Source organism: Eleginops maclovinus, chromosome 8 (assembly GCF_036324505.1).
Source record: "Eleginops maclovinus isolate JMC-PN-2008 ecotype Puerto Natales chromosome 8, JC_Emac_rtc_rv5, whole genome shotgun sequence".
Lineage (NCBI taxonomy): Eukaryota > Metazoa > Chordata > Actinopteri > Perciformes > Eleginopidae > Eleginops > Eleginops maclovinus.
The window spans coordinates 12,041,848-12,067,819 of NC_086356.1; the positions used below are offsets into that span (position 1 = coordinate 12,041,848).

Sequence of the window (25,972 nt, forward strand, 5' to 3'; positions counted from 1 at the left end):
TGCAACTGTTAATGACCGCATTTCCCAACATAGGACAATGACAGCAGCATTGTTTGGACACACAACACACAACACGTAACACACAACACACACACACACGCACCTCATCAGACTTCACACCTCATCAGATGTTTTCCACCTTAGCTCCCACGCTCCCCAATCTCCATCCAGACATTATGCTTGTTTGTTATGTTTTCAACTTCCATATTTCCACTGCTTTTCCTTTCAGCTGCCCCCCCTCGACCCCTAACCGCTCAGAACGGGAAATTCTCAGGTCTGTGACCTTTGACAATCTCCCCTCCTCTTCCTGTATCTAAACATTACTTTTAGTTTTGCTCTTGATATCCATATGCCTGGGAAAGAGGAGGCAATCTGCAGAACATAACAACAATCACCTCAGCAGCAGAGCAGGAAAAAGCCTGTTAAACTACGGCTAAAACAGTGGCCAGTCTAACCCCTAGCAACCCCATTAATTACCCAGCATGCTTTTTGGATGTCAGGCTCATGGAATGAAACATGGACAGAGGAGTGATGGAGAAAGAGAGGGGTGAAAGAGGAGCAGTGCTGCACTAGTCTCTACAGTGCTAATAAAGTGGCAGAAAAGGCCGTTGTCTTAAGATCCCTTCATGCCAGTCGTAATGGCAGCTTTTCCCTGTTTGCCTTTTCAAAAGGGCGAGGGTTACCCGTCAAGCACACAAAAAACACTTTCTCTCTCTTTCATGCTGCGCTGTTCACCTCTAAATAGGCAGAAGGACGGATTAGAGGGAGAGGAGAAAGGGAGAGAAGAAAGCATGTCTTAGGGAGAGGAGTGAAAGAAGAGTTTGAAAAGCTGGTCTAGGAGCCAGACAAGGCCAATCTGGTGTTTAGCAGTGTGGGATCTCTCTCTCACTCTTTCTCCATCCCTCCCCCTCTCTCACTCTCCTTCTAACCTCAATAGACAACTATCAAAGGAGGAGGTGTCTTCCGAGCCATTGAAGACACATGGCCAAGTTCAGGGTCACAGCTCAAGTTGTACTTCTAAATCTCTGCATGTGGATTTATAGCTACAGTTACAACAATTTTAAGGTGACGCGGCTTTATATGACACAGTAAGATGACAACTAACCAAATGAAGCAGCACCATGGCTTCATGCATCAATATTAGTCTAAATGTAGAGCTTCATAGGTGCAAAGTAAAGCGCACTTTGAAGAACTCTACATATCGATGACAAACTAGACAGAATAAAAATCTGGGACTTCTATCAAAGTCACTTGGATTCATCGGAAATGAACCATAATAAAATGAGTAGAAAGTGAGTCAACATCAGTGTAGATATTTTATTCTAGACCTTGTGCAGGATTAACAGACAGCCATGCCGCCCACTAGGATATTTATAAGGCTTTAATTCACCCATGCATACACACTAACACGTTAATGACAGCCGACCTGCGATGTTAGGCGCTTGCTTCCTCATCTGGAGCATTTTGGTGTTCGGGGCTTGAAATGTGGAGGTGGTGTCATGGATCAAACCGCCCCAAGATTAATGGATGACTCATTCTACCACCTGAACCACAACAGTCCTTACAGCAAGATAAACACTAGACAACTACAGCAATGTGCATCTACTGAACAGCAGCATGGAACAGGGATAAGTACTCATACATTACACATTTAGTAGAGAAAATGCAAGGGTTAGAAGCAGCCAGGGACTAAAATACCCCAAAAACGATACTTTAAATGAATAAAACTAACCAGTTTCTAATTAATTCTGAGACGCCGGCCAGAAAATCCATCCATCTCTTGTCCTCTTTTCAACAAACCTCCCTCATCCTTCTCATCTTTCCCAACAGACAGAAGTGTCAGACCCGTTTTCACAGACACCATTTAGGAGCTAATGCTATCTGACAAGCAAAGTGATGCAGGGAGACTTTTTGGCTGGGGTGCAACTATTGTTAATATTCATGAAGTCTCTGCTCTCGGCCAGTGACATAAACAGATGTCCTTGCCTGTAAACAAAATTGGTAATTGCTGAAATCAAAGATTATAAAGCACTGTTGTGTCGCATGTCATCTCTGGTTAAAGTGAATATTGGTCAAAGAGAGGAAACATTAATTCCACATTTTAAAGATACTCAAACATTTCATCAGGATCCTTTCTAACAGGGCAACGTCCCTGTATAGTTAAAGTTTACATCCACGTCTGTCCCAAAGGTCATTATGTGTGTTAAATTGCCATCAATAGCAGATGAATTAAGGCTTAAAATGTGTTTCCTTATCAGTTTATTCGTGTGTCTAACTGGATGTTTGTCCTAAATCTGAGGGAAATATGTCATTTCACATCCCAAAATCCCTCCATCGACTATTATGGAATTTATCTCAACAACTTCTTCGTACAAGTTCTTAAAAAGCAAACCCCAGGAACACCAGACTTTAAGGATTTGAAATACTTTCTTTCACTTCAGATTGAGATACTTGATCCGTTTGTTTCACAGCATCACTTCCTCCTGGGAAAGATTGCAAAAGTGTACGCAGTGGATATAAAAATGTTTTTGAAACAGCCTTGTGGTCTTCTAAAGGGGATATTTCTGTGTGGACATTAGTGTTACCTTCAACAATATCTGAAGTGTCCAAACTCCCTTCAATACGCTCTGTGTAAATCATTGAAATTATTAGGTTTAAGGCCATCATCAAACACTGAAAAATATTTGAGTAGGTAGAGAGTGGGCAGTTAATGATACCACAGAGCTCTTTGTGTGGAGGGGGTTATGGCCATGGGGTGACAGAGAGGGAGAGCGGGGGGGAGAAAAGGGAGGTGGAGGAGGAAGAGGCCACAACACTCAAGGAGGAAATAAGCAGCGGTCTGGAAAGGAACAAGGACAAGGCAACAGAAAACGGGTACAAAAAAGAAGAGAAAGTCTAAAAGGTTTTCCATTCTTCACTAATTTAGTCTGTGAATGTGCTCCCCCCCTCCTTTAACTCCCCCCTGAGACTGTCCCACACAAACCGCACAATCATCTGTTACTCTGATTCACCCGCAGATAAAGGGGAAGAGAGAGAACAAGAACGCGCAGGGAGGGAGGGGAGAGGAAGGAGGGGAGAGGAAGGAGAGGAAAGGAGCATTCACAAATACGGATGTAAAACTTTTCCATCTCAATGCGTCTCCACATTATGACAGCCTTCTCCACCTTATACATGCTTTTAAGAGCTGCTCAAACTCTTCACATACTGGATTGTGGTTCTGATAGGAAACATTGAAATTCTACATCACAACATTTAGCCTGAGATAACCCGCATTAGGTATCAGGTACACAAAGCACTTAAGGAAGGCACAGGGTCAAATTCAGCGCTTTGTGAGATAAGCACTCCCTAACCTGTGTGTCTGCGAGTACGACCTGCCTTGTGTGTAAAAATAAAAAGAGCGTGTGAAAGGTGAAGGTAAAGTGAGCTCCTCTGTCTAATCCTGTCCAGTAAAGCTCCATAGGACCACCACTTTCCACTGAGTTAACATCCTGGAGGGTTTCAAAAGCAACCCGGATATTCTTCAATGACAAACTGATCTGTTGGAAAGGCTGAACTGTCACCCACTCCAAGCTTCTAAGTCAAAACGATTATCTTTCCCCTAAATTACAACTATAAATAATTATTTATGGTGTTTAATAAAAATATGGCAAGACTTGGCAAAGTAAAGTGTTCCGTTTTTGGTTAAATGTCAAATAGCATTGACCAATCACGGTTGAGCAGGTTTGCTTGAATGCAGTTAACCAGTTTGTGTGTAGGGTCAAAGAGGCAAAAGGCTTTTGGCTGAAATGCAATCTTGTTTTATCATACGAGGATTTTGTATTTAATTAACTTAACATGTTTCTTTAGAGCCACTTGTGAAGCAATCCAGTCGTAAATACTTTTTCAGAATTGTAACTAATTATGCTTCCACAAAAAAATGACCAAAGCACGGAACAGGCAATCTTGGCACGGATATTTGTTGGCTACGACACAGCACCTGAAGTTTTGCCCCTTGCCACCAGAGGCTTAATGTCGTCAACCCATAGCCAACTGTTTCTGTAATTATGATTATTTAACAGTATTTACTGTAAAACCACATAGAAGATCAAACTTGAACTGTTGAAAGCTTTATTAGTCATTATAACTCACAAGCACAAGGTTAAGCGAGGTACATTTCATTGTCTTGTTTTCCTCCGAGTGTGAATACATATTCTTTCTTGTTTGTCAGTTGTATATTTGGAGCAGACAGGGGCATTTCTGTCATAGCAGGCTGCAGGGCTGTGAGCAGTAGCTGTGGTTTCAAATGTCTCTCTACTTGTGGTCTGTCACTCATTTTAAAAGACTACTGCTTATGCGGAAGTGTTGTCCTGTCTTCTGACAATGGGATGTAGGAAAATCTGGCAAGAATGCGTTGGATTGAAAGGTATTTAATACCCTTCCTTTCAAGTACTAGTGTTTGGTCTTCTTATTACATGTAGCCTGCTCCTCACACTGAAGCATATCATCAATTTAGGAGTATCTAGTTCCAGAGTACACGAGACAAATGATGCATCACAGAAACACACATGAAGGGAAGATTCTACATGCCTCATTTGTGATAGCTGACTTCTTCCCTCTGCCTTTTAATAAGGGCTTGCCCTATCTAAATATAGGCACAGTCTTACATGCATTGAAACCTGTATATGTGAATAAGCTCAAGTATTATCCATGTTGGCATCGTGTGGGAACGGAACCGGAGTCATTTTTCTATGAACGTTCCTCTGGAAATTTGCCAACTCAGGTTCCAGTTGGATTAGTAAACCATAAAGGAATCAATTCTGCCCCGCAGCTGTAGTACGAACAAAAGCATGCAAAAAGAAGCAGCATTTATACCAAACAAGGCAAGTGTGACTGTAGTGTGACTCTGGAAGGAAACAAAGACAGTAAGCTGTTATATTTGAATATCTACATGTCTGTTTCTCTGTATTGCATTAGCAACATTGTGGCAGTGCCACTTTGCATGGATAAGTCAAAGGAAATCTTAATTTAAATCCAGGGGACAAAGTACTAGCACATATAATAAGACTCAAATTGACAAATGGCAGCAATTTGAGAAGAGGACACATTATCTAGTTTGTCTTGAGTTTTATATTTGCAGTCAAAGTTTAAAAACACTTCCCTATTTTCAATCAAAATAAATGTAAAGTCAAAGGCAGTTAGGCGGGGAGTGGAATTGTAAGCGTAATGCCACTTTATCTCAACGTTTTCTTGATGGACGTCTTCAACAAGCCAAAGTAAAGGAGAATTGCTTTTTTTAATCCCAATGTGAATGGCTTGATAGCATGAACCTCTTGTAGTACATGGAATTTAGTACGTATGGTAACTGGTACACACTCTGAGTGAAGCTCAATGCTGGCTGGTAAAAAGAAGCTGCTGGCAAAGGCAAATGTCAATGAGGTCTTCACCCCTCCGAAAGCAAACAGCAGGGTAAGCAGTGACAGGGACTGCAGTGTAATTCCCAAAAAGGAAAATCAGGGAACATCCACTAAAGACAAAGATCTACTTTTGCCATTTGCTGATCCATTATGGTTCCCGAACTTTACTGTGATACAGTTGATTGCTGACGTCTTCTGTTCCTGTTCTTGGTTTCAATATTGCTGCTGTTTTCAAACAAATAATGGCCATAATAACCACCGTTTCCAAAAGTAAGTTGATAATTGGATAAAAGTATCATTAGTCATGCTCTTGTGGCTCTGTAAACAGTTTAAGTGGTGTTCCACATTAATTTTTAATGAATTAATGGCTATCTTATAGTCCATAAAGTGGAAATGGGATGAAAGAAGGACGGATAAAGAGCAGATAAAAATAAACATCTTCCCATCAACTGCACAGTTCTGCTCCACATGTGACTCACATGCAAGAGAGCTTTTTGACAAATATTGTCTTTCAAGAAAAGGCATGTTGCTCCATTCACCGCTCAAAGCTCCAACGCATGATTCAATTAGTTGCTATGGTTTCTGAGAATGTGTAACATGGAATCCATGCAGTAAATATCTTACTGAAGGCATGTTTATGCATGATGAGTTTGTTGGACATGGTGCAATGTCACGGGTCAACTACTTGGTGTGTATTTATCACAGGCCTATCCATTTATGTTGCACGCACATGCAAGCGCAATAAATAAAAACACGGAAATGAATAAATAAATTAATAAGTTATACACCTGTACCGACAAGTACTCACCGAAATGTCTAATAAACAATTGCATCAATAGAGTAAATAGATACTTGCACACACATCCACAGCATAAAATTCCTAAATATTTGGTTTGCACCCACACAAAGCAGCAAAAGTCAAGGGTATAAGCATGGTAAGCTTAACATGCACACACAGAAAATAAGAAAAGTTTGATTGTACTTACTGTTAAGCATTGCATATTCTCAGGGCGATTGGTCTCGGGGGCAGCACCATGGTTTGACAGCACAGCCTCTGAAATGTAGACAAAGGAATCACGGGCTGAGACAGTGCCTTTGGAGCACATTTCGCTCTGTGCCAACGCAAAACAGCCTTCTGGATGCACAAAAATAAAGTCCTCAAATAGTTCGGAGAGTCCATAAAAGTGACTCAGAAAGATAACAAGGAGCAATTATGGCAACAGTTGTCTGGAGCAGTTTACGCCAGCGTTGCGATTCAAACTTCAGAGCGCACATAAAAGGCAAAAAACAGTCAGCCAGAGTCAGGAAAATCCCGTAAGATGCGAGGGATCCAACAAACTGCCCAAGAGAGGAGTGGAAGTGAGAACAAGTGAGAGGGAGGGAAGGAGGGAGGGAGGGAGGGGTGAAGAAGAGAAAAGGAACTCCTCTCTTACTCTATTATCCGTCCGTCACAGGGCTCCTGGGAAGTTGCTATGGTTACAGGGACTCACGCCTCAGTGTCCTTTTAACTATTGCTCATAAAGGCTGCATTCAGCTTTGGGCCACAATGCAGATCTCCCTCTTTCCCTCTTTCTTTCTACATTTCCTTCTGTTTACATGGTTCGCTCAATATATACGTCTATCCTTTACGTGTTCCCCCTTTCTTCTGACTCCCCAACTTCACAAACACCAACTCCACTATCCCCCCCTAAAAACCACTATCTCCTTCCGTTTTCTATCCTCTGATCCCTTGGTTTTCTAGACTCCTACAATACATATACATGATGCTGTTGGAGTTAAAACAAAAACAAGCCTTAAAATTTGTACTTAAATGGTTTGAAGAAAGACATTTTAAATAATGCATCATGTCCATATTCTTTTAAATTAGTCATTTTAAATACAATATTAATACAAGACAACAAAATTGCAAGAATTCAGGCAAATCATTTGTATTCTTTAACTAAAAGTTGTGATAAAAGTATAAAAGGACTACACAAAACTTGACAGTAAAACATGCTTTTGTAAGAGATGAAAAAATAAATGATAGCATCAGTAATTTAGCTATTTCCCCAAAACAACTTATGTTTACACGGAAGTGACAAAGTCCTCAAGCAGCGGCCGTAATTATGGCTCGTCCATTGGGAGTCAAAGAGGAAGTTGCGTGATGTTATGAAGTTTGGATGACTGCATAGAATAGAGGTCTGGGTGGTTTGGTGGGTCAACAACATCAGTTTGGGCTTTGCCATGGGAGACTGGTGTTTGTTTATTTTTATTTTATCCTAACCATGACGACAAAGTACACTCATTTTAACTGAAGTCCACTAAAGTAATAACTGTAACCCAAACCAAAATCATTAGCTTTTTAACAATAACCAAGTTGTATTTGAACCCAACCCACCCAACAATATTAGTAGGCACTGACAAACGATTTTGTTAATGTCAATAGGAATGTCAGATTAGACAAAGCATAAATGTGCAGTTCATAATAGCTGTTACTGGACCGTATTTTGTTCTATAATTAAAAGGAATTTTAATTGATGGATCATTCTGGGTCCAGCACGGTTTATGAGAGTTAACCCATGCCTATAATTTAAATTAGTGACCCAAATTGTTTATATACAGTTTAAAAATCTCCTCACATGACCACATGCACATCCAACAACAGATGTTTTATTAACAGAGATCCTCCAGATTTTTTCTACTGGTTGTATAACAATAATAATAGTAATTCAAGTCTTCTATTGTTTTCCACAAAATGACAAATGACTTAAAAAGATGTTTTAAGTTTACCCACCACACTGTATTGTGCATGATTCTATCATTTTTGGCTTACTTATAGTTTGTGTTAGGCTACACTCCTCATTTCATATTTGAGCTGAGCACAGAGAAACTTTCCCCTTCAGCAGATTATAGTGAAAGCAGGCTTCTAGTGTCAAACTGCATCTGCAGAGTGAACGTCAAACACCCAACAGAGCAAACAAGAGGGGGGGTTTTAAAAATGTATCTGTAGTCTACTAAAGACAGCCCACAAGCAGAAAAGGAAAATCAAGCATCTTGCAATCTTATGGACAGAGTTTCTACTTTCCTCTGTAACTCTAAAGAGCATTTAACCCCAGAGCAAAAGGCCCAATCCCATAGTCGCAGTTGCTATGGTAGCCTAAAGGCTCTTTGAGAAAAAAAAAAGCAATCCTGTCACTTTTGAATCTGAAACCTCCAGGGGTCCAGCACAAGAGAGGGGCTAACCTGGCTGGCTATAAGCCCAGGAGAGGAGCCCTTTGTGTGGGTAAGACATCAGTAACTCTGGGCATAAGAGGGGAGAGACACAGCAGCTGGCAACCAGAAACATCCAGCACGACTGACAGGAAAAGGAGGGAATGAAAGAGCGATGGAAATAGTGGACAGTGGGAAAAGCATACAGAAGACAAATTCAGGGAATGAAAAAAAGGATGTACTTCGAAGAAGAAACTGAGAAGATTAAATAAGACGGACAATAGAACTGTACAGGAAAAAACAAGAGGAGAAGAACAATTAAGACATGCAAAAGGTAAGAGTAAATAATAGGATTCAAAAGGTGTTGGCAGTCTTTTGAAGTTGGGTCAGCCAGTCTCAGATCTGCCAGAACAAAAAAAAGCACTCGACTCTGCCGGGTCTCTTATTGCAGCACTCGCTCACTTGACATCCAGTCCCTCTTTTCACCTCCTGTCGGCCACAAACAAATAAACACTTGATGGAGAGGGTGGAAAAGCCAAGATGGGAGGGGATTTTCTCCACTTCACTGTTTGGGTTTCTTAAGATCACCTCAAGCATCAAGAAATTATTGTTTAAATCGGTGACACCAAGAACTAACACACTCTATAAGTAATGAAAGGATGACAAGGTGCTTTGTGGAAGAGATGGGATCTTAACTTCAAAACGCTGAGAGGACAGAATTTAAATTAGTTTGAAGTAGGGAACATTAACAAAATTAAGTGTTCAAACACAATAAACAGCAGTCAACATTAGTACTTACAAATGAAGGTAACATATAGCTCTATACGTTGGTAAATGTCTCAACAAAGTAGTTAAGTTAATTAAATTATAGATAATGTAAAATGCTGCAAGTACATTGTAAGCTACAGTTATTAATAATAACTTCACCTTTTATGAATATGAAGTACATCAACTGTATTCTGTGCTTCCAGCTATGAAAGACAAATGACATACTGTATATTAAATCATTTAATTTAATAAAAAGACTTAAATGTAAATATATCAAGGCAGTTTCTTTGATATTACGATACATCTAATTTATGAGAGCATTTTATATCCAGCTTGAGTTGAATGTTTTCCTACAACTATTGTTGTTGTTCAAGCTTTTTTCAAAATTTGCTGCACAGTCCTTTTTGTCAATTTATTGAACGACTAGAGTGGAATGTTGTAAAACAGGCCTGAGTGCAAGAGTTGACCTCTTTCTGAACAAGTCAATTCTACACACCGACCAACGGGCACAAAACCACATGAGCAAAACAAATACACACTCCAGTACAAACCACCAGATTCTCTGAATTATGCAGCATGACTGACGCTTGGTGTAGAATAGTGTAAACAGATATTGTTTAACTATTTTGGTTCAACAAATTAAATGAAAATGACAGACTAAATGATATACTCATAAGGAAACCATCAACTCAATAATCATGCAAGAATGTCGGCTTGTACAGGGTTCCAAAATATCATTTGATCATATATCTAAAATGCACAATTGGCAAATAGGGCTGGCTAAAAGAAAACTTAAGCAAACAAATAAGAGACGTCTTGCCCCTTCTGATACCAATTGCTGTCAATTAAATTAAAATGAGATACCAGCTTCCAAGTTTGGTTGTGTAACATTGGGCAATCTTAACAGACTAACCAGGCCACCAAAAGGCAGAAATAAAATCCATGATGGATGGGGAACAGGTTTTTCAAGACACGATGTTTCTGGTGGCTATTAATGGTGGTTCTTCAAGGATTATAAAGGTGATAAATGATGTCTTCTATAGCAAATGTACAAATTAGAAGATTCATTTTGTCAATTGAAATCTCAGAGGAAAATGTTTGGAGACTATTAGGTGCTGGTAGCTTTTGGTTGAGGTTAGTGAAAGATTGACGATCTGTTGACTAAACCTAAGCAAAGACATACGGTCAGGTTCTGGAGCTTGTGTGTCTTGTTTTCAAATATTTTCTGAGGTAAGTGGGCTGTTCTGGTAGTTGCTTACCTAAAACTAACAAAAAAGTCATAACAAAGTAATGAAACCAGATTTGAGGTCTGAAAAGTGTGGTTTGTGATATAAAGAGGGTACCTTCTGTGTCTAGATGCTTGTAAAATGATCAAAATTATATACAAGTTCCATTTTACAATCCAGTGGCTACAGCACCACACATGAAGCCTAAGAATATGTTAAAAGTATCATCAAAGCTCTGACACTAAAAAAAAACATACTATAATAAGCGTCAAATGCATCCCTAATAGGACAATAAAAACGAGGGCACGAAACTAGGACAAACATGCATGTTGTAATACCAACATATGTAAATAAATGAACAGACAATGTACTGTACTTCTTACCGCACAGTTTATTTCCTGAGAGGAATGCCTTTTGTTTATGAATTATTTACCTGCTCACCACCACCAGCAATCTGACAACATGACACAAGAGCAACATTCAAATTTAAAACACAGAGCAAGTAGGAGAGATGTTTGTGCCGTGCCACTGTCGGACATCTACAGCCCCTCAGCGTCTGACTTATTTATTGAATGATGTCACATTGAACAAGTCAACACCATGACTTCTGCCCCCTAATAGTAGTGAATGAAGCATTTCATTTCCTGTTTCCCTGAGCGAGGTTAGAAAGGATTAAGTCGGCGGTCTGGTCACTCAAAGTGTTGCGTGATTGTCCCTTATAAAGCTTTCAACAAGGATTTCAATAGAATGAGCTTATACATAATCAAAGACTGTGGTTTATTATTACTTTCCAGCCTGAACAGTACTTCCAATCAAATCAATAACCACTTCTAGTTAATTGGGATCATCATTTGATTATAATAGAAGAAATGTTTGCACTGCAATACCCTTTCCTCCTGTGCAGTGCAAGTTGTTTCAAGAAGTAAGAAATAACCAAAGATGATACATTTTACTAGAAAAGCAAACAAGTTCTGCCTTTTTCTTAGTCTTCAACCGAGCTTTCCACACTGAGCTATACTAAGTGTTTGGCGTGGCATTTATATTTGTGAGTGCAATACAGTTGCTGCTGGTCCATTACCCTCAGTGTACAAGCCTCTTTGTGCAAGAAAAAAGTTGTCACTGGGCAGAATAATTTACTGGGCCTGACCTCATTAAAATGTTTTTTTAAAGAGTGGCTTAGTTATGATGCAACAATAGGGAATGTGGCTATTCAAACTGAAAGCAATTAACTTAAAATGCTGTTGTAGGCAACTGAAAGAAAAAAAAAAACCTACCAAGGCAAAATGAATCTTGGTACTTAAAAAGATCGATTACTTTAATGTAATGTGTTAATGCCTGTATTACATATGCAACAGATTTCCTAGTTCTGTTGTTCTCTGCTTGAGAATGTCATGTCATCCTACACAGAGCTGTCAGGGTGTGCTGTGACACATGATGTGAATATATCAGCCAAACAGAGACACTTGGAATGGGCAGGATGAGAACATGCTTGTTTTTCACATGAGCGCGCCACATATTGGCAGTCACACACCCCGCCAGTCGTGCCCACTTAGTTCCGCCTACCTTCTGCAGGCTTGCCATGCCCGTCAGGAAGCTGATTCTAATTTACTTCGTGTCCATCACGACTTTGAGTCGCCTAGGTTCATTGCCTCTGACCCTAACGAGCTGGAAGTGTCCGCCCACTGGAGATCAAAGACTGTGCTGTTTGGGAGATGGCAGAGATTCATGCGATGAAACAAACAGATTTTCATTGAGGCGGTGGTAGAATTGTCTCTGAACATTCACATCAACACATGGAAAAATGATTTCTGTCAACTAAAAGTTCTTGAATATAGTGATCACTCACCATTACAAAATACGTTTAATCCTGTGTGAACAGGGTCTTGAGCCACCACAGTTACATACTTTATGTTGTCTTTGAACATGCTGCTCATGTGCACTGGTAATACAGTTTCTGTTAGGGTGAATCTGACCTTTCGCGACATAAGTTCAGGCTCTTTTGCAGGTTCTGATCTCAGTTAAATGGCAAATTTCTTGAGAAAGAGACATTTCAAGCAAAGCATAACATACTAAAAAATAGTTTGGTGACATTACAAATATCTTCAACCAACTTTCGAAGCAAAGGTGTAATTATAACAATCCTATACTGTTTATTGTACTATTCAGTTATTATTTAATTTGTTTATGCAAGATCCCAAGAAATAATAAATATGTTTGTTAGGACAATCATTTACAAGAAGTATGTTTTTCAGCTAAATAAATAAATTTGAATGCTAACACAATAAGCAGTCACAAATATTTTTCTGTTTTAAAGACGAGATATTCAAACCGTTTATGACAGTTTTTAAAATATATGGTAGATGTTAAGGGATGACCATCATGGATTTTAATTATTTTAATGCAGAATATAGGATTTCATCTTAGTTTTAGCATTTGTTTGACAGGAAAAGATTATGTGAAATGTACTTGGCTGACAATGTCAAAGGAGTAGGAAGTGCAATGCAGCAGTACAGTGCTGCGAGTGTACGCTACTGGGTCGAAAGCTTCACTTCAGATCAAGTGAAAAGAAGCTTGGGGTCAATATTATCATCAGATCATCAGATGCATTGCATGTCAGACATATACTCACCCAAGACATTGTCTAACATGATCACACACACCCACACAAACTCACATCCCATATTTAGCAGAGCAACCGAACAATATAAAGCACCCCCGCCCCTCCATGTCCCACCACTTCCATATAAGTTAATCACGTAGTGTTCTTTTTAATCTGATTCAAAGGCTCGCCATCTGGAAAAGCCCAGCAGTGTCAATGTGTGTGTGTGTGTTCAGTATATCTGGACTACATTCATCTATTATGAAAAGTGAAACAATTATGCAGATGACACACTTTTTTAAGCACGAGCCCAATGGGTCTTCTGCTATTTTCTGCTTTCACGCATATACAGACCATCTGACCCACATCGTAAGCTTGTCGGAAGGAAATGCATTAGCCATGGTCAGAGACACACACACGTTCATGTCACCGTGGGTCAGCTATCTCCACTCACACAATGCACGAGCCAAAAAAGCAGAGCTATAACAGTTAATCGGTTAGAGCTATAGACATAAAAATACACAGTACAGATGGAAATAATATACCTAATCTCCAAAAACAAGTGCCTTAATAACGATCATAAGCACTACTTATCAAAACGCTTTTTTTTTTTTAAATGTTTTAAGTATTTAAGGCAATTTTAAATGAAAACTCACTTTTTGTGTTCCTCATTACCATTTAAATACTCTATATATAGACCACTTGAGAGCACCAGGTTTAACATTTTTTCAACACCAGCAGTCGGAGCACATTACATCAAACATCCATGCATCTTGTACCATCATATGACTCCTGACAGAACAGCTATTAAAGAGTTTCTACCACAACATAATAGAAAAATGTGTTCTGAGAAGAAACGCTAATTGCCCCGTCACTCGTTATCTCCGAGATGTCGTTGGGCTGCCACTCAGCCTCTCAACAGATGTTAAGCAAAGTTAAGATGGCAGCCTTTTTATTGTAGACCTACATTGTTATTAGCTGTCAGTGTTAAGCGGATATGTTTTGTTTTGGAAGCAGAGTCTGAAACAGGCAAAAAGAAAGTATATTGTGCAGGACTTGTAACAATCTTAGTTATATCCATAAGTGATTTATTCGCTTGTAGGTTTCTTTTAAGCACTTTACATCGGGAATGTACTTGTCATTAAAGCAAATGTTCAGATTGATGTCTTTCTATTTCTGCATGTCCAAGAACAATCATTAGGTCAGGATGATGCTACATTATGTGCAGATGTGTTGCATGCTTTCCAGTCCCATTCCTACATTATTCTGCCCCCAGGGCTTTGCCTGCTGCTGCCCTGGCTCTGAACTGGCACAGGTCACAGAGTGAGGCTTAGTCAGACACACTGATCCAAATAGTGCACCTCTGGTGAGTCTGTCTACATGAGCATTTAATCCAGCAGACCAGTAAAAGGCTTCTTTCAACAGATGATGTCTCCTTGTAAAGATAGGTTGTGTTCAAAGTGGATATGTCATTATAGGATTATTGACATTCACTGACATTGTATGTGACTTAGGCCTGGTTTGTCACAAATATTTAAAGGAAATCGATAAAATACGTCTTACGATAAAATATATACAGGCCACTTTAAGCACATTCCCAGTGCAGAAGAGTCACATAAAAATGGCTATAGCTGTTTGTTAGAAAGTTTGTAAATGGTCAAAAGAATGTAATTGTTATTTTTAGATCCAAATATTAAAGTTGAGCTCATTTACAAGATGATTGCTGACTGGTTGTGATGCTTGAAGTTTTAGATAAAGTGCATCTTGATTAATCATGAACAAATCTGGGGCAAATGAAAACAGTTTCACTTTTCTTACCACAGCATTACAAACTTATACATTTGTAATGTTTTTTCACTTTGCACCTGATAAACAGTTTTTTTAATGTACTGTCTGCATTCATGTAAGAAACAGTAAAATCTTAACATAATTCTACTGTGTTGCGTGGTGAGTGCCAGCTGCACCTCCCTTCCCCTGCAGGGCTCTGAGGTTCTTCCCAATCGGTGCATACCACATTCCCCTAAGTGCTGCACGAAACAACAAACAAACAAAATGACCCACAACCAGCAACTCCTCTAGAGCACAACAATGATACATTCCATAAAAAGCATGTTGAACCTGAAATAGGATATTCAAAACCTGATAGCAAATAAATGTCTTGCTTACTCGCAGCATAAAAATGGGAAAAAACCTCCAATTTAAATTTGATTACAACATAATAACTATAACTTCCAGCTCACTTAAAACGTACAGTGAAGGCTGCTACATATAAAACAATGGACTCAAAGTTGTATTTCCTTACTATTGCTTAGAGTAGTTGGAGAGTAAGCATGATGACAAGCAGCAAAAATGATAAATCACCTTTGAATCTAAAAGTATTCTAAGAACATGTTGAGCCTGCCAAGCTCCCGTTATGCTTCTACTCAATCATGTAGTTGCAGCGTTTCCATAAATGATATCCTTTATATATTGGAAAGCATGGATGGCCATAGGCTGGTAGCTAGTGCCACATGAAATGGTTTGTTTAGTAAAAGCCTTTTTGCACTCTGCCACAGTGTCAGGTTACATAAGAGATGGACTGAGGACACATGACAAAGATGTGCTGGAGTCTAAGAAACAGTGATGACAGACACGTCTGAGAGAGGGGAGGGAATAAAATAAAAAACCAGGTGAGAAAGAGAGGCGTGAAATGGAAAAGACAGGGGAAAGCATTAAGGCAATTCACAAACACATGGAGTGAAAGAGACACAAAATAAAAAAGACAAACTGTTGTAATGAATTGGATGTTGGTCATTTCCATGGGAGTGCATGTTACGGTGCAGCAGAGCCTCCATGGCCTACATTCTGCCAGCTGGCAACACACAAGTGCATGCATGAGTATGCCCCCACTGTCCACCCCCTCAACACACAAACATGGATCAGATGAGACAGTTGTGGGGCAGTGTTTCCATTGGGAGGGATGAAAACATTTTACATCCATTTACACAGCCGAACATGTTGGTTTTTCCCTTTCCTGCCGTGCCATCTTAACCCTTAAAACTTCCATTAGCTTCCTCATCAACTGAAACTCCAATAACTACACTGATGTTATAGTTGGACAGCGATAAGCCTGTCAGCCATAAGTTAAAAGTATTCCCGACTGTGTAAAGCTTCAGGTTGCCCTCATGCAAGCGTTATAATGGCTGAGTCTTGAGTCCTAGTTGATACCTGTGTCCCATTTCCAACCACAGAAGCATAAAACTAATTTTAAAGTTGCATGAGGCAGATTAGCCTAGTTCAACCAAGCGGTGTAAATTGGGTTGGGTTAGCTAACGTCTTATGATATCAACGTCGTTCTCATAACCCTGAATGGAACTATGTGAATTAGCTAAGGGTGAATAAGAAGGGTTGGAAGGAAAAAGGGTAGAAAAAAAAAAAGTGTATATGGGTAGAGTGTACATGTCAATGTGTGCTGATGTGAAAGGTTTGTTACAATAAGATATGTCGGTACTGTTTGTAATCTACTGAATGGGTAAGCTGCTTAAGGGGTCTTCCATGGAAAGCAATTGTGACCAATTAAGCTTAACATGAGAAAATTGGACGAAAAATTGACAGATTAACAGCGCACGCAGAGAGAAAACAAAGAGATTCAAAAGATATGTCAGCAACAATAAAAGCAAAATGAGTAGAGATATAAAGACAGGGGGAAGAAAGGAGCAATAACGAGGGAAAAGAAAGGTGAAAGAGTAAGAAAGAAGAAGAGGAGGAAGAAGTGAAGAGTGAAAAAGGAGTCACACATTCAAGATGCAAATCAACAAGCAACTTCCAAAATGCACTCATGTGCAGTCAGTACACTGAAGTATGAAATCACAAACATAGTACTCACCTAGTCTAGGTTGCCCTTATGGCTGGCACACAGTAGCATAACTCCAACACACACACACCACCACCACCAACGTGAAACTACGAGTGAGAGCAAACATAAGTAGCAAGAGAAGAAGCACTCGAAAGGTGGAGAGAAGAAAAATCGATTTCCAAACAAATGTGTCAGTGTGTGTGTGTGTGTGTGTGTGTGAGGATGTGTGTGTGTGTGTGAGTAAGGTGGGAGTGCGTTAGTGTGTGAGAGGAGACCCACTCCAGCAGCGGACGGTACGGGAGAGCTCTGTCCCTCGCTCTCTTTCGCTCTCTGGCAACTGTGACGTGTCAGGGTTTAGTCCAGACCCCTCCCTCCCTCCCCCTCGCTCCGTCTCTCCCTCATTCGCTCTCCCACTCCCTCTCTCTTTCCCTCTTTTAATCCCCCGCTCCCAGTCGCCCCACCTCCAGACCCACAGACTGATGAAGACTTAGAGCAATGAGCACACAAAAACATGTGAGACATGCATGTCATATGTATGACATGTACTGACAGTGCTTAAGTTGACTGAAGTTCCTAGAGTTTGGAGTATATCAACAAAAAAAAATTGTTCCTGCTAAGAAAGTTCTAGGGCTTAATACTTGAGTATCCTCCATTTTTGTGTGGCCTAGATAGAGAGCATATTCCTAATTTAAATAAGTAAATATCTAATAAAACATTAAGCAAACATGCATCATAGTCCCACCATTTATTAGTCTTCAGCTTTTTTTTTTACAATATAATATTTCCATATACGGACACATTTTAAGGAAACATGAGTGAATTAATAATGAGAAATGTAACTTACCATTGGGGTTGTTGTGTTGTGAGGGCACTTTAAGATGCTTCTTCCTCCCAAGCTCTTCCCCAAGTAAGTAGTACCATCCTTGAACTTCCTACAGCACATAAACAAAAAAAAACGTGTGGTGTGTGTGCCTGAAATCAAGCCTTGGGATCCAACTTGTTAACAACATTTTAAATAAATTTATGTGACCATAAACATGTTGTGTACAGCAACACACACACACACACACACACACAATGTGCCCGCTCCTCCAGGGCAGCAAACACTGAATATACACACTCACCACTCACAATGCTTTAGCTTATTTAAGCAGCTGATGCCCCCACTTCTGCACTTGTGCCCTGTGAGCCAGATGGTGACTGTGTGTGTGTGAGTGTATGTGAGTGTATGCGAGTGTGAGTGTGAGTGTGTGTGTGTGTGTGTGTGTGAGTGTGTGTTTTGTGCTTGCAACTACTGTACTGTACATGTTACATAAAGTCATGCAGAAGGGTCTGATTTGTAATCCTGATGATGATGTGAGCACCGTTTTGCAAACAGGGACATGACAATATTGTTTGAAGGTCTTTAGTGATCTTATTTTGTGTCTCAAATGTATTACAACACACACACACACACACACAGTCGCACACAAACAGCCAGCCTCCTCTTTTGTACTAAATAATGTGATGCCATGAACAGTGACAATAATCTCCGTTTTAAAAGCATCTTATCTGAGTGGACAGATTTCTGCGGGCTGTGGGACGAGGGGGGAGGACAGGCGGGAACTTGTATAGAGGATGGGGGAGGGGAGGGCATACGTCCTGACCGTCAGCGATGGATTTATCGTTCAATATTACCTTGTACATGTGACAGAGGAGGGGGGGAACAGCAGGGCAAAGGGAGAAGTTAGTCAGGAGGGAGACATATGAGTAGGATGAAAAGAGAAAGCAGGACATGAGAGAAGTAAACCCAAAGAAACACAAAGGGTGCAAACAGATGACAAGATGTGACATGCAAGCAATGCAGGTAACAGAAATAACACTCACATGTAAGCTACGTAACAAGAGCCCAGTGGAGGGAAAGAGAAAGAAAGGTCTGACTAATAAATAAATAAGGGAAAAAGTGTATGGTAGGGGGAAAACGACTGTGACTGTGAGCTAAATCGTCCGCATTTAAAGCCAATTAATTATTCATTGGGATAAATGTTAAGTGGAAAAAAGCCACGAGCCTGACTAAAATATAATTTCTTCCTGTTGGTTGTTTTTCCTCACTGATGTGGACGTTATTTGGATTTCATTAAAAGAAAAAAAGTAATGTGGTGATGAGTTAAAGAGAAAATAAAATGCCCTGCATGTCAACCCCTCAGCTAGTCTAAGAAAAAAACGGCAAGAAAAGCTTAGAGCTAAATAGCCTAAATTAAAGGCTTATGGAAAAAGAAACAGAATATTGGAGATTAGTTCTCAATGGTTAAGTAACCATGAAGAGAGTTCTGGTTTCCTGTTTTCTTTAAATCCCAAAAATGGCTTTAAAAATACAAACAACGCATATTATGTAAAGGTGGAGGGAAAGCAGATGGATACATTAGTGTTGAAAAATTAAATTGTAAAGGGAATAAACTAAAAAGAGCAGCTATAGGGACCAACCGTACAGTGGAGGAGAACCCATTATAAGTAAAGGGCAACACTGAACTCTTGGACCTCACACTTGATCTGCCATCACCTGGGACCATTTGAGGAGAAAGGCCCGGAGCTGTGTTCTTCTTTATTATTCTGTGGGTGCTTTGGATGAGGTGGTGTCACCCTTTTTGTTTCCTGTCTAGGGATGGCACTGCCTGTTGTTGAGTCAAACACATTAAACAGACAGCTATTGATGGAAATTAAATGACTAGTAAACGTGCTTGCTTAAATACCTGCAAAACTAATAACATGTTAAGCCCACCTTAGATGCTCAAATAGCCATCGCATTGCTCAGCGTTTCTATTGGCCGGGATTATACAGAGGTAATGGATTACTGTAAAACGTGCCATGAGTGTCAGGTTGTAGCTCCTAACAAAGTTTCAAATGGAGCCCCTTACAACCATTACCAATAATGAGTGTACCCTATGAAAGAGTAGCCATGGATATAATTGGTCCTTTGCCAAAAAGTAGCAATGGTCACAGATTTGCCTTGGTTATTTGTGACTACGCCACCAGATATCCAGATGTCTATCCATTGCGTTCCATTCAGGTAAAGCATATAGTTCGGTGTTTAGTGGAGCTATTCTCTAGAGTTGGCATCGCTAAAGAAATCTTAACAGATCAAGGTACATACTTTATGTCACATCTGATGAAGTCATTGTATTCTCAACTTGGGGTTAAATGGACCAGAACAACTCCATACCACCCTGAAACTGATGGTCTTGTCGAACGTTTTAATGGTACACTAAAACAAATGCTGAAAAAATGTTTTGATGATACTGGCAAAGATTGGGATAAATGGTTGCCTTTCCTTTTGTTTGCCTACAGAGAAGTGCCACAGACATCGACTGGTTTCTCCCTTTTGAGTTGTTGTATGGCAGACAGGTCAGGGGCCCTTTGGACGTGCTGAAGGAGAACTGGTGAGGCAACGGCAACAACAACAGCATCATCTCCTACATTCTGCAGATGAGGGACAAACTGGACGGTTACCGGGAAACGGTCAGAGAACACATGCATGAAGCCCAACATAAGCAGAAGATATGGTATGACAAGCGTGCTTGTGAAAGACAGCTGAAAACTGGCCAGAAAGTGTTGATACTGCTCCCTACGGGGCCAAGTGAGCTATTAGCTAAGTGGCAAGGCCCTTGTACAGTAACACGAAAGGCAGGCCCTGTGACCTATGAAATTCTCTGCCCTGATGAACATAAACAGTTGCTGCATGTAAACCTTTTAAAAGAATATCACGACAGGGAAAACCATAAGGCAGGTGGAGAACATGTTCTGATGATCCAAGATGTCCAGCTGGAGGAAGATGCTGAATTGGAAGCAAAGGAGGCTGACATGGTGCCTTACAGAGAGAGGTGTAAAGCCCAGGCCCCTCCAGAGCATCTGAGTTTGGATCAGTGGCATCAATTTGGTGAGCTTAAGCAATCTTTCCCAGCATTGTTCTCATAAAACCCTGGACGCACTGATGTGATAAAGCATTACATTATACTGAAAGACACTAAACCTGTTCGCCTGAGACCTTACAGAATTCCTGAAAGAATGGTGGCACCACTGAGGAAGGAGGTACAGGTGATGTGGACATGGGAGTCATTGAACCATCCAGAAGTGAGTGGTCAAATCCGAGGGTGCTTGTCCCTAAGAAAAACACCACTCAACCTCGGTTCTGCTCGGACATGAGGAAGCTGAACAGCATTTCCTGTTTTGATTCATATCCCTTGCCGCCTATTGAAAGCTGCTGGAGAAGTTGGGGAAAGCTAAGTACATCACAGTTTTGACCTCTGCAAAGGTTACTGGCAAGTGCCTCTTGAACCTGCTTGCAAAGAGTATACAGCTTTTCAGATCCTAGGAATGGGTTGTACTACCCTTTGGTCTTCATGGAGCGCCCGCAACCTTCCAAAGATTAATGGGCATTGTTTTTAATGATTGCACCAGGTTTGCAGCAGCCTACCTAGATCATGAGGTAATCTACAGTGAATCCAGGGAAGAACATCTGGGGGATCTCAAGGTTGTTTTGGGAAAGATACAGGAAGCCGGGCTAACTCTGAATGCCAGCAAGTGTTCCTGGGCTCAAGAGGAGGTTAAAGACCTTGGATACCTGATTGGACGTGGGAAGAGACGGCCACAAGTTCAGATAAGGCTATACAGGTGATACCCAGACCCTAGACAAATAAACAGGTGAGGTCCTTTTTAGGCCTGGTGGGGTGGTACAGGAGGTTTGTTCCCCACTTTGCTACCCGGGCAGCACCACTGACTGATCTAACAAGAAAATCACCCACTAAAGTTGTTCGGAATGATAAATGTGAAAGTGCCTTCCGGGCATTGAAGAGGCAGATCTGTCAAGCCCCTGTGTTGCAGAGCCCGGACTTCACAAAACAATTTCTTGTGCAAGTGGATGCCTCTGGTGTTGGACTAGGAGCAGTGCTAGCCCAAGGAGAGCCTGGCGAAGAGAAGCCTGTACTGTTCCTGAGTAAGAAACTGTTTGACCGGGAAAAAGGCTACTCTACTGTGGAAAAAGAAGGACTGGCTATAAAGTGGGCTATAGATTCATTCAAATATTACCTGCTGGGAAGAGAGTTTGTGTTGCAGACAGACCACAGCCCTTTGAGGTGGATGCCATCTAAGCAGCATCAGAATGCAAGGATTCTACATTGGTGCCTAGCCCTCCAGCCATACCAGTTCACCACACAGTATTGTCCCGGTAAGAAAAACCTCATATCTGACTATCTTTCCCGTTTGCCTGACCTGTGCAAGCCAGAGGGGGAGGAGGTGTGAAATGTGAGGAAGCAAACACTCCCTCACTAACATTTGTTTCTTTGTTAAGAAAGGTAGGCAAATGTTCTAGAATAGCTGTCTTTATTTAAGTTAAAGTTCATAATATACATAGGCAAATAAAGATGCTGTGTATTTAAATTCATTTCATTTAAAAAGCCACACAATCACAATATGATTTACCCTTTCCTTTGTTCAGACCTGGAGGCCATCTTGTGCCAGTGCTCAAAGGGGGAACACGCCTCCAAGCTGCTGCTTATATGTGTTCTGAGTAGGTGGAGTCTTGGCTGTGGTTGGTCTAAAATGTGTGTGATGTAAGGTGTGCCAATTAAGTTAAAAACTATCCGTTTTGTTAAGATCTCGTTTGTTTTTAATGTACAGTGTTTTGTAAGGTCAGATAATGAATCTACTTAGGCCTTGAGGATTTTGTTAAATGTTGAAAACAATGTTTATTTTTGTTTAACTCTTCACTACTCTTTCAGAGCCATGACCCGATTGGCCAGATTAGTTTGGGAAGGCGGGCAATCAGCTGTAAATGACTGGGAAGAGAAGGGAGAGGGGGCATTTGTTTCCTGGTTGGTGAAAGAGCAGCACCTCTGGAAAGAACGTTTGACGTTATGCAAGTTATGTTCCAGTTCTCTAAAAGGGCGTGGTTTTTGGTTGAAGGAAAACCTTTTCTTGTTGTGATGTTTTTTCACCTGCACCTCACATTGCACATAACAGCCATAGACTGTTATTCTTTTTTTCCTGTATTTACATTCACAGCAACTAACCAAATAAAGAACCCTGAGGAACAGATAGAAAAGGTTCAGTATTTGTGATGAGAACTGGAAGTGCTGGTTTTTGACGGATCCAACAAAAGCTGAAAGAAGGAATCAACTTTGGGCTTTGTGTCTTGTGATGGGTAACAAACTCTTGTTATCATTGCAGTACACGTGATGTCAAAAGTCTCCAAAGACACAAGAGGTACTACTGATTTGCATGTTATCAAAATGATAAAACCACACATATTCTATGTGTAATAGAATGTGCAACATCACATGATTAACAAACCACATTTTGTAAAAAACAAATCATAACCTAAATATAGTAAGACAAAGGCACTCCTTGCCAACTCCGTAGGGCTCTTGAATAATGAATGCATCTCTGTTTAGGTGTGTGACCAGTGTGTGACCCATTACATTTCAGTAGAGCGAGTGATTCACTGTGTCTTACTCCTGTGACTGGAGGCAGTATGCTGGACTGAAAAACTCGTAACCCCAAAGTGTTTCCGCTCAACTATCGAGGTCACTGGATACATCCACACTGATCTGAACTTTTAGATTCATGGTCTAATGGCTGGACACACGCACACGTAGGTCGAGGGAAAGTTGAAAAGACAGCTACTACACAGTTGCCAGAAGGATTTTTTTCCTGTAATCTCTGTTTGAACTCACCTTGTCTGGGTCCATAAGGGATCGCACCCCAAAGCTCATGCAACCCAGCAATGCACTCATGCTGTTTGTAGAGAGAGAAACAGAGAGAATTCAAATGTAGGATAAAAATGTATTAATTTCTCAAGCAAATGTGTTAACCAACTCAGGTCTGGCTTCTGAAATGTGTTTGTTATCCTCCAAAAGGCTTAAATCCCACGAGCCTAACAATCCTAACAAATTTGTATAATGTTTGTCATCTTAGTGTCAGATGCGTCACATTAACTTGTCCCACATTATTGCACAGATTGACAAGATTGATCCCTTGTGTACATCCTGTGTTGTAAGAGGCATAGTAAAACACGAAGTTGAAAAACAACAACTACAAAGTTTAAGCTATAAAATGGGAAATGTGTGAATTCTGACATTGGACAAATGTATAACCAGAGTTATGGGAGTCTGTGTGTGGTGGTTGAGGGGGTGGGGATGTTCAATTATGCATACACAAATGAAAAAAAATGTTCTCGACAACCTCCCAGCTGGACAGGACTAATGCAGCTGCTGATTCTGTGCTCAGGGCAAACTGGCTGTCAGCACAAATGAACACCTTTCTCGGCTCAGGCTCAGTAGAAGGAGCCAGTGACCGAAAGAGCTCAGTAGCATTGGCAGATTGTTCACAATGATGACTTTTATAATGGCTCATTTTGCCAAAACTTCCAGCCAGCACCTCTGTAAGTCTGTTCTTGGGCAGAGCAGTGCACTGAGCTAAATATTTAAGTCAGCGTGCTAATGCTTTAATTGGAAATGTAAACAAGCTGGTGTTCTGCAGGTATGTTTAGAATGTCATCATAATTTAACACATCAGCATGCTGAAATTTGATTTAAAAAAGCACTTAACTTAATTTTACATAAACCAAGTTATTTGACCAATTAAAATGTTGACTATGATGGCATTATATGAAAAGTTAAGGGATCACGACGAATGTGATCGAGTCCTGACAAAACATGTTTCCCTAATCCAGTCGTCCTTAGGAAATTACAATTGAAACCACAGCTTCATGATGTATATGTGATATAAGGTGTGTGTGTGTGTGTGTGTGTGTGTAATAGATGAAAGGCCAGTGGTTCACCAAAGTCAGTAGGATTCATTCTCTGTATAAAATTCTCCAGCAATCCATCTCATACTTACTCATAATTCCACTAAAAGCTTGATTAGCATCCTCAATCATCTGCGTACTGTCCATTTGCCATGTGGCCCAGTGTCTTAAGTTATTTTAAAGTTTAAAAAAATAATGCATTAAAGGCGGCAGCTTTTCTAAAGGATTCATTCTTACTAACAATACTGTGTATAGTGTTGTGATGTCTTTCAAAGTGAAACGGTCAAACAACGATCCACCTCTGTAAAGACTTGAGCCTTCATTAGCTAAGGATCACACTTTGTGGAGCTGGCAGAGGCCCACATTACACTTGTTTGGTATAATGTGTATAGTTAGTAGTTGAGAATAATGGATGATTGAGCAGGGAAACACCGAAAATGACATCTTGATGCCCTGGGTTAATCTAAATTAAGTGCTGCTCTCCTATCATCAGCCTTACCCTACTGTCTTAAGCAATACTTTGTGCCTGTTTTGATTTACACTGATGTCTTTCGGTTGGTTACATCAGCGATTTGGCCAATGTTCTGTGGTGTTTAATAAGAGGCACTACTGCTTACAACCTCTTCACCACAGCACAGAAGAGGGGAAAGTTGAATAAGCACAGTTTTATTTTTGTTTGGGGCTAGAAATAAAAATTGATTTAATACAAAAAATATGTGGATAAAGATCACCCCTGAAGAGACTACACTGCAGGTCCTCATTTCTGCTCGTGGTGCATCCATGTTGGCTGCGAGTGGTCAGGTCTTTTTTTCTTTTATTTAGATGTTGATCATGAGCTGCTTCTTCAGTTTATGTAGGCATGTCTGTTGTCTGTCTGTTGCCTGATAAGAGAACATGTTGTTACTATGTGCTTCCTTTGTACAGAGGAGTGTTTTGCAACTTCATCAACAGCATTACATTACAAAACAAAATCCAAGCAGCATCTGTTCTCCACCTCACCGTTAAATTAGTGCATGTAACAGATCCGGCTGATCCATCTCATAGATGACATTCTTTTATGTTCTTTAAATTGTGATAGACTTCCTTGATGTTCTAAGACGCATACATTAACACAAGATAGTCCTTGGTGTGACATTGCTCTGCGTGGATTGGAGTTTTTGAAGAAAGCCTTCAAAATCATCA

General features: G+C 40.4%; 1 protein-coding gene across 2 annotated transcripts in view; it reads right to left on the bottom strand.

The window, feature by feature from the left end:
- The window catches only part of rgs3a (regulator of G protein signaling 3a), a 126,636-nt gene that overhangs the window by 83,415 nt on the left and 17,249 nt on the right, over positions 1 to 25,972 (bottom strand). Inside the window, exons 8-10 of one of the 2 annotated variants that reach the window (XM_063890376.1) lie at positions 23,718 to 23,778; positions 17,855 to 17,942; positions 6,380 to 6,447 (exon numbers count right to left, since the gene is read on the bottom strand). In XM_063890376.1, the coding sequence (XP_063746446.1) occupies positions 6,380 to 6,447; positions 17,855 to 17,942; positions 23,718 to 23,778 (217 nt within the window). Of the gene's footprint in view, positions 1 to 6,379; positions 6,448 to 17,040; positions 17,249 to 17,854; positions 17,943 to 23,717; positions 23,779 to 25,972 lie in introns of those variants that run through there. The other variant, XM_063890378.1, reaches the window with a different exon arrangement.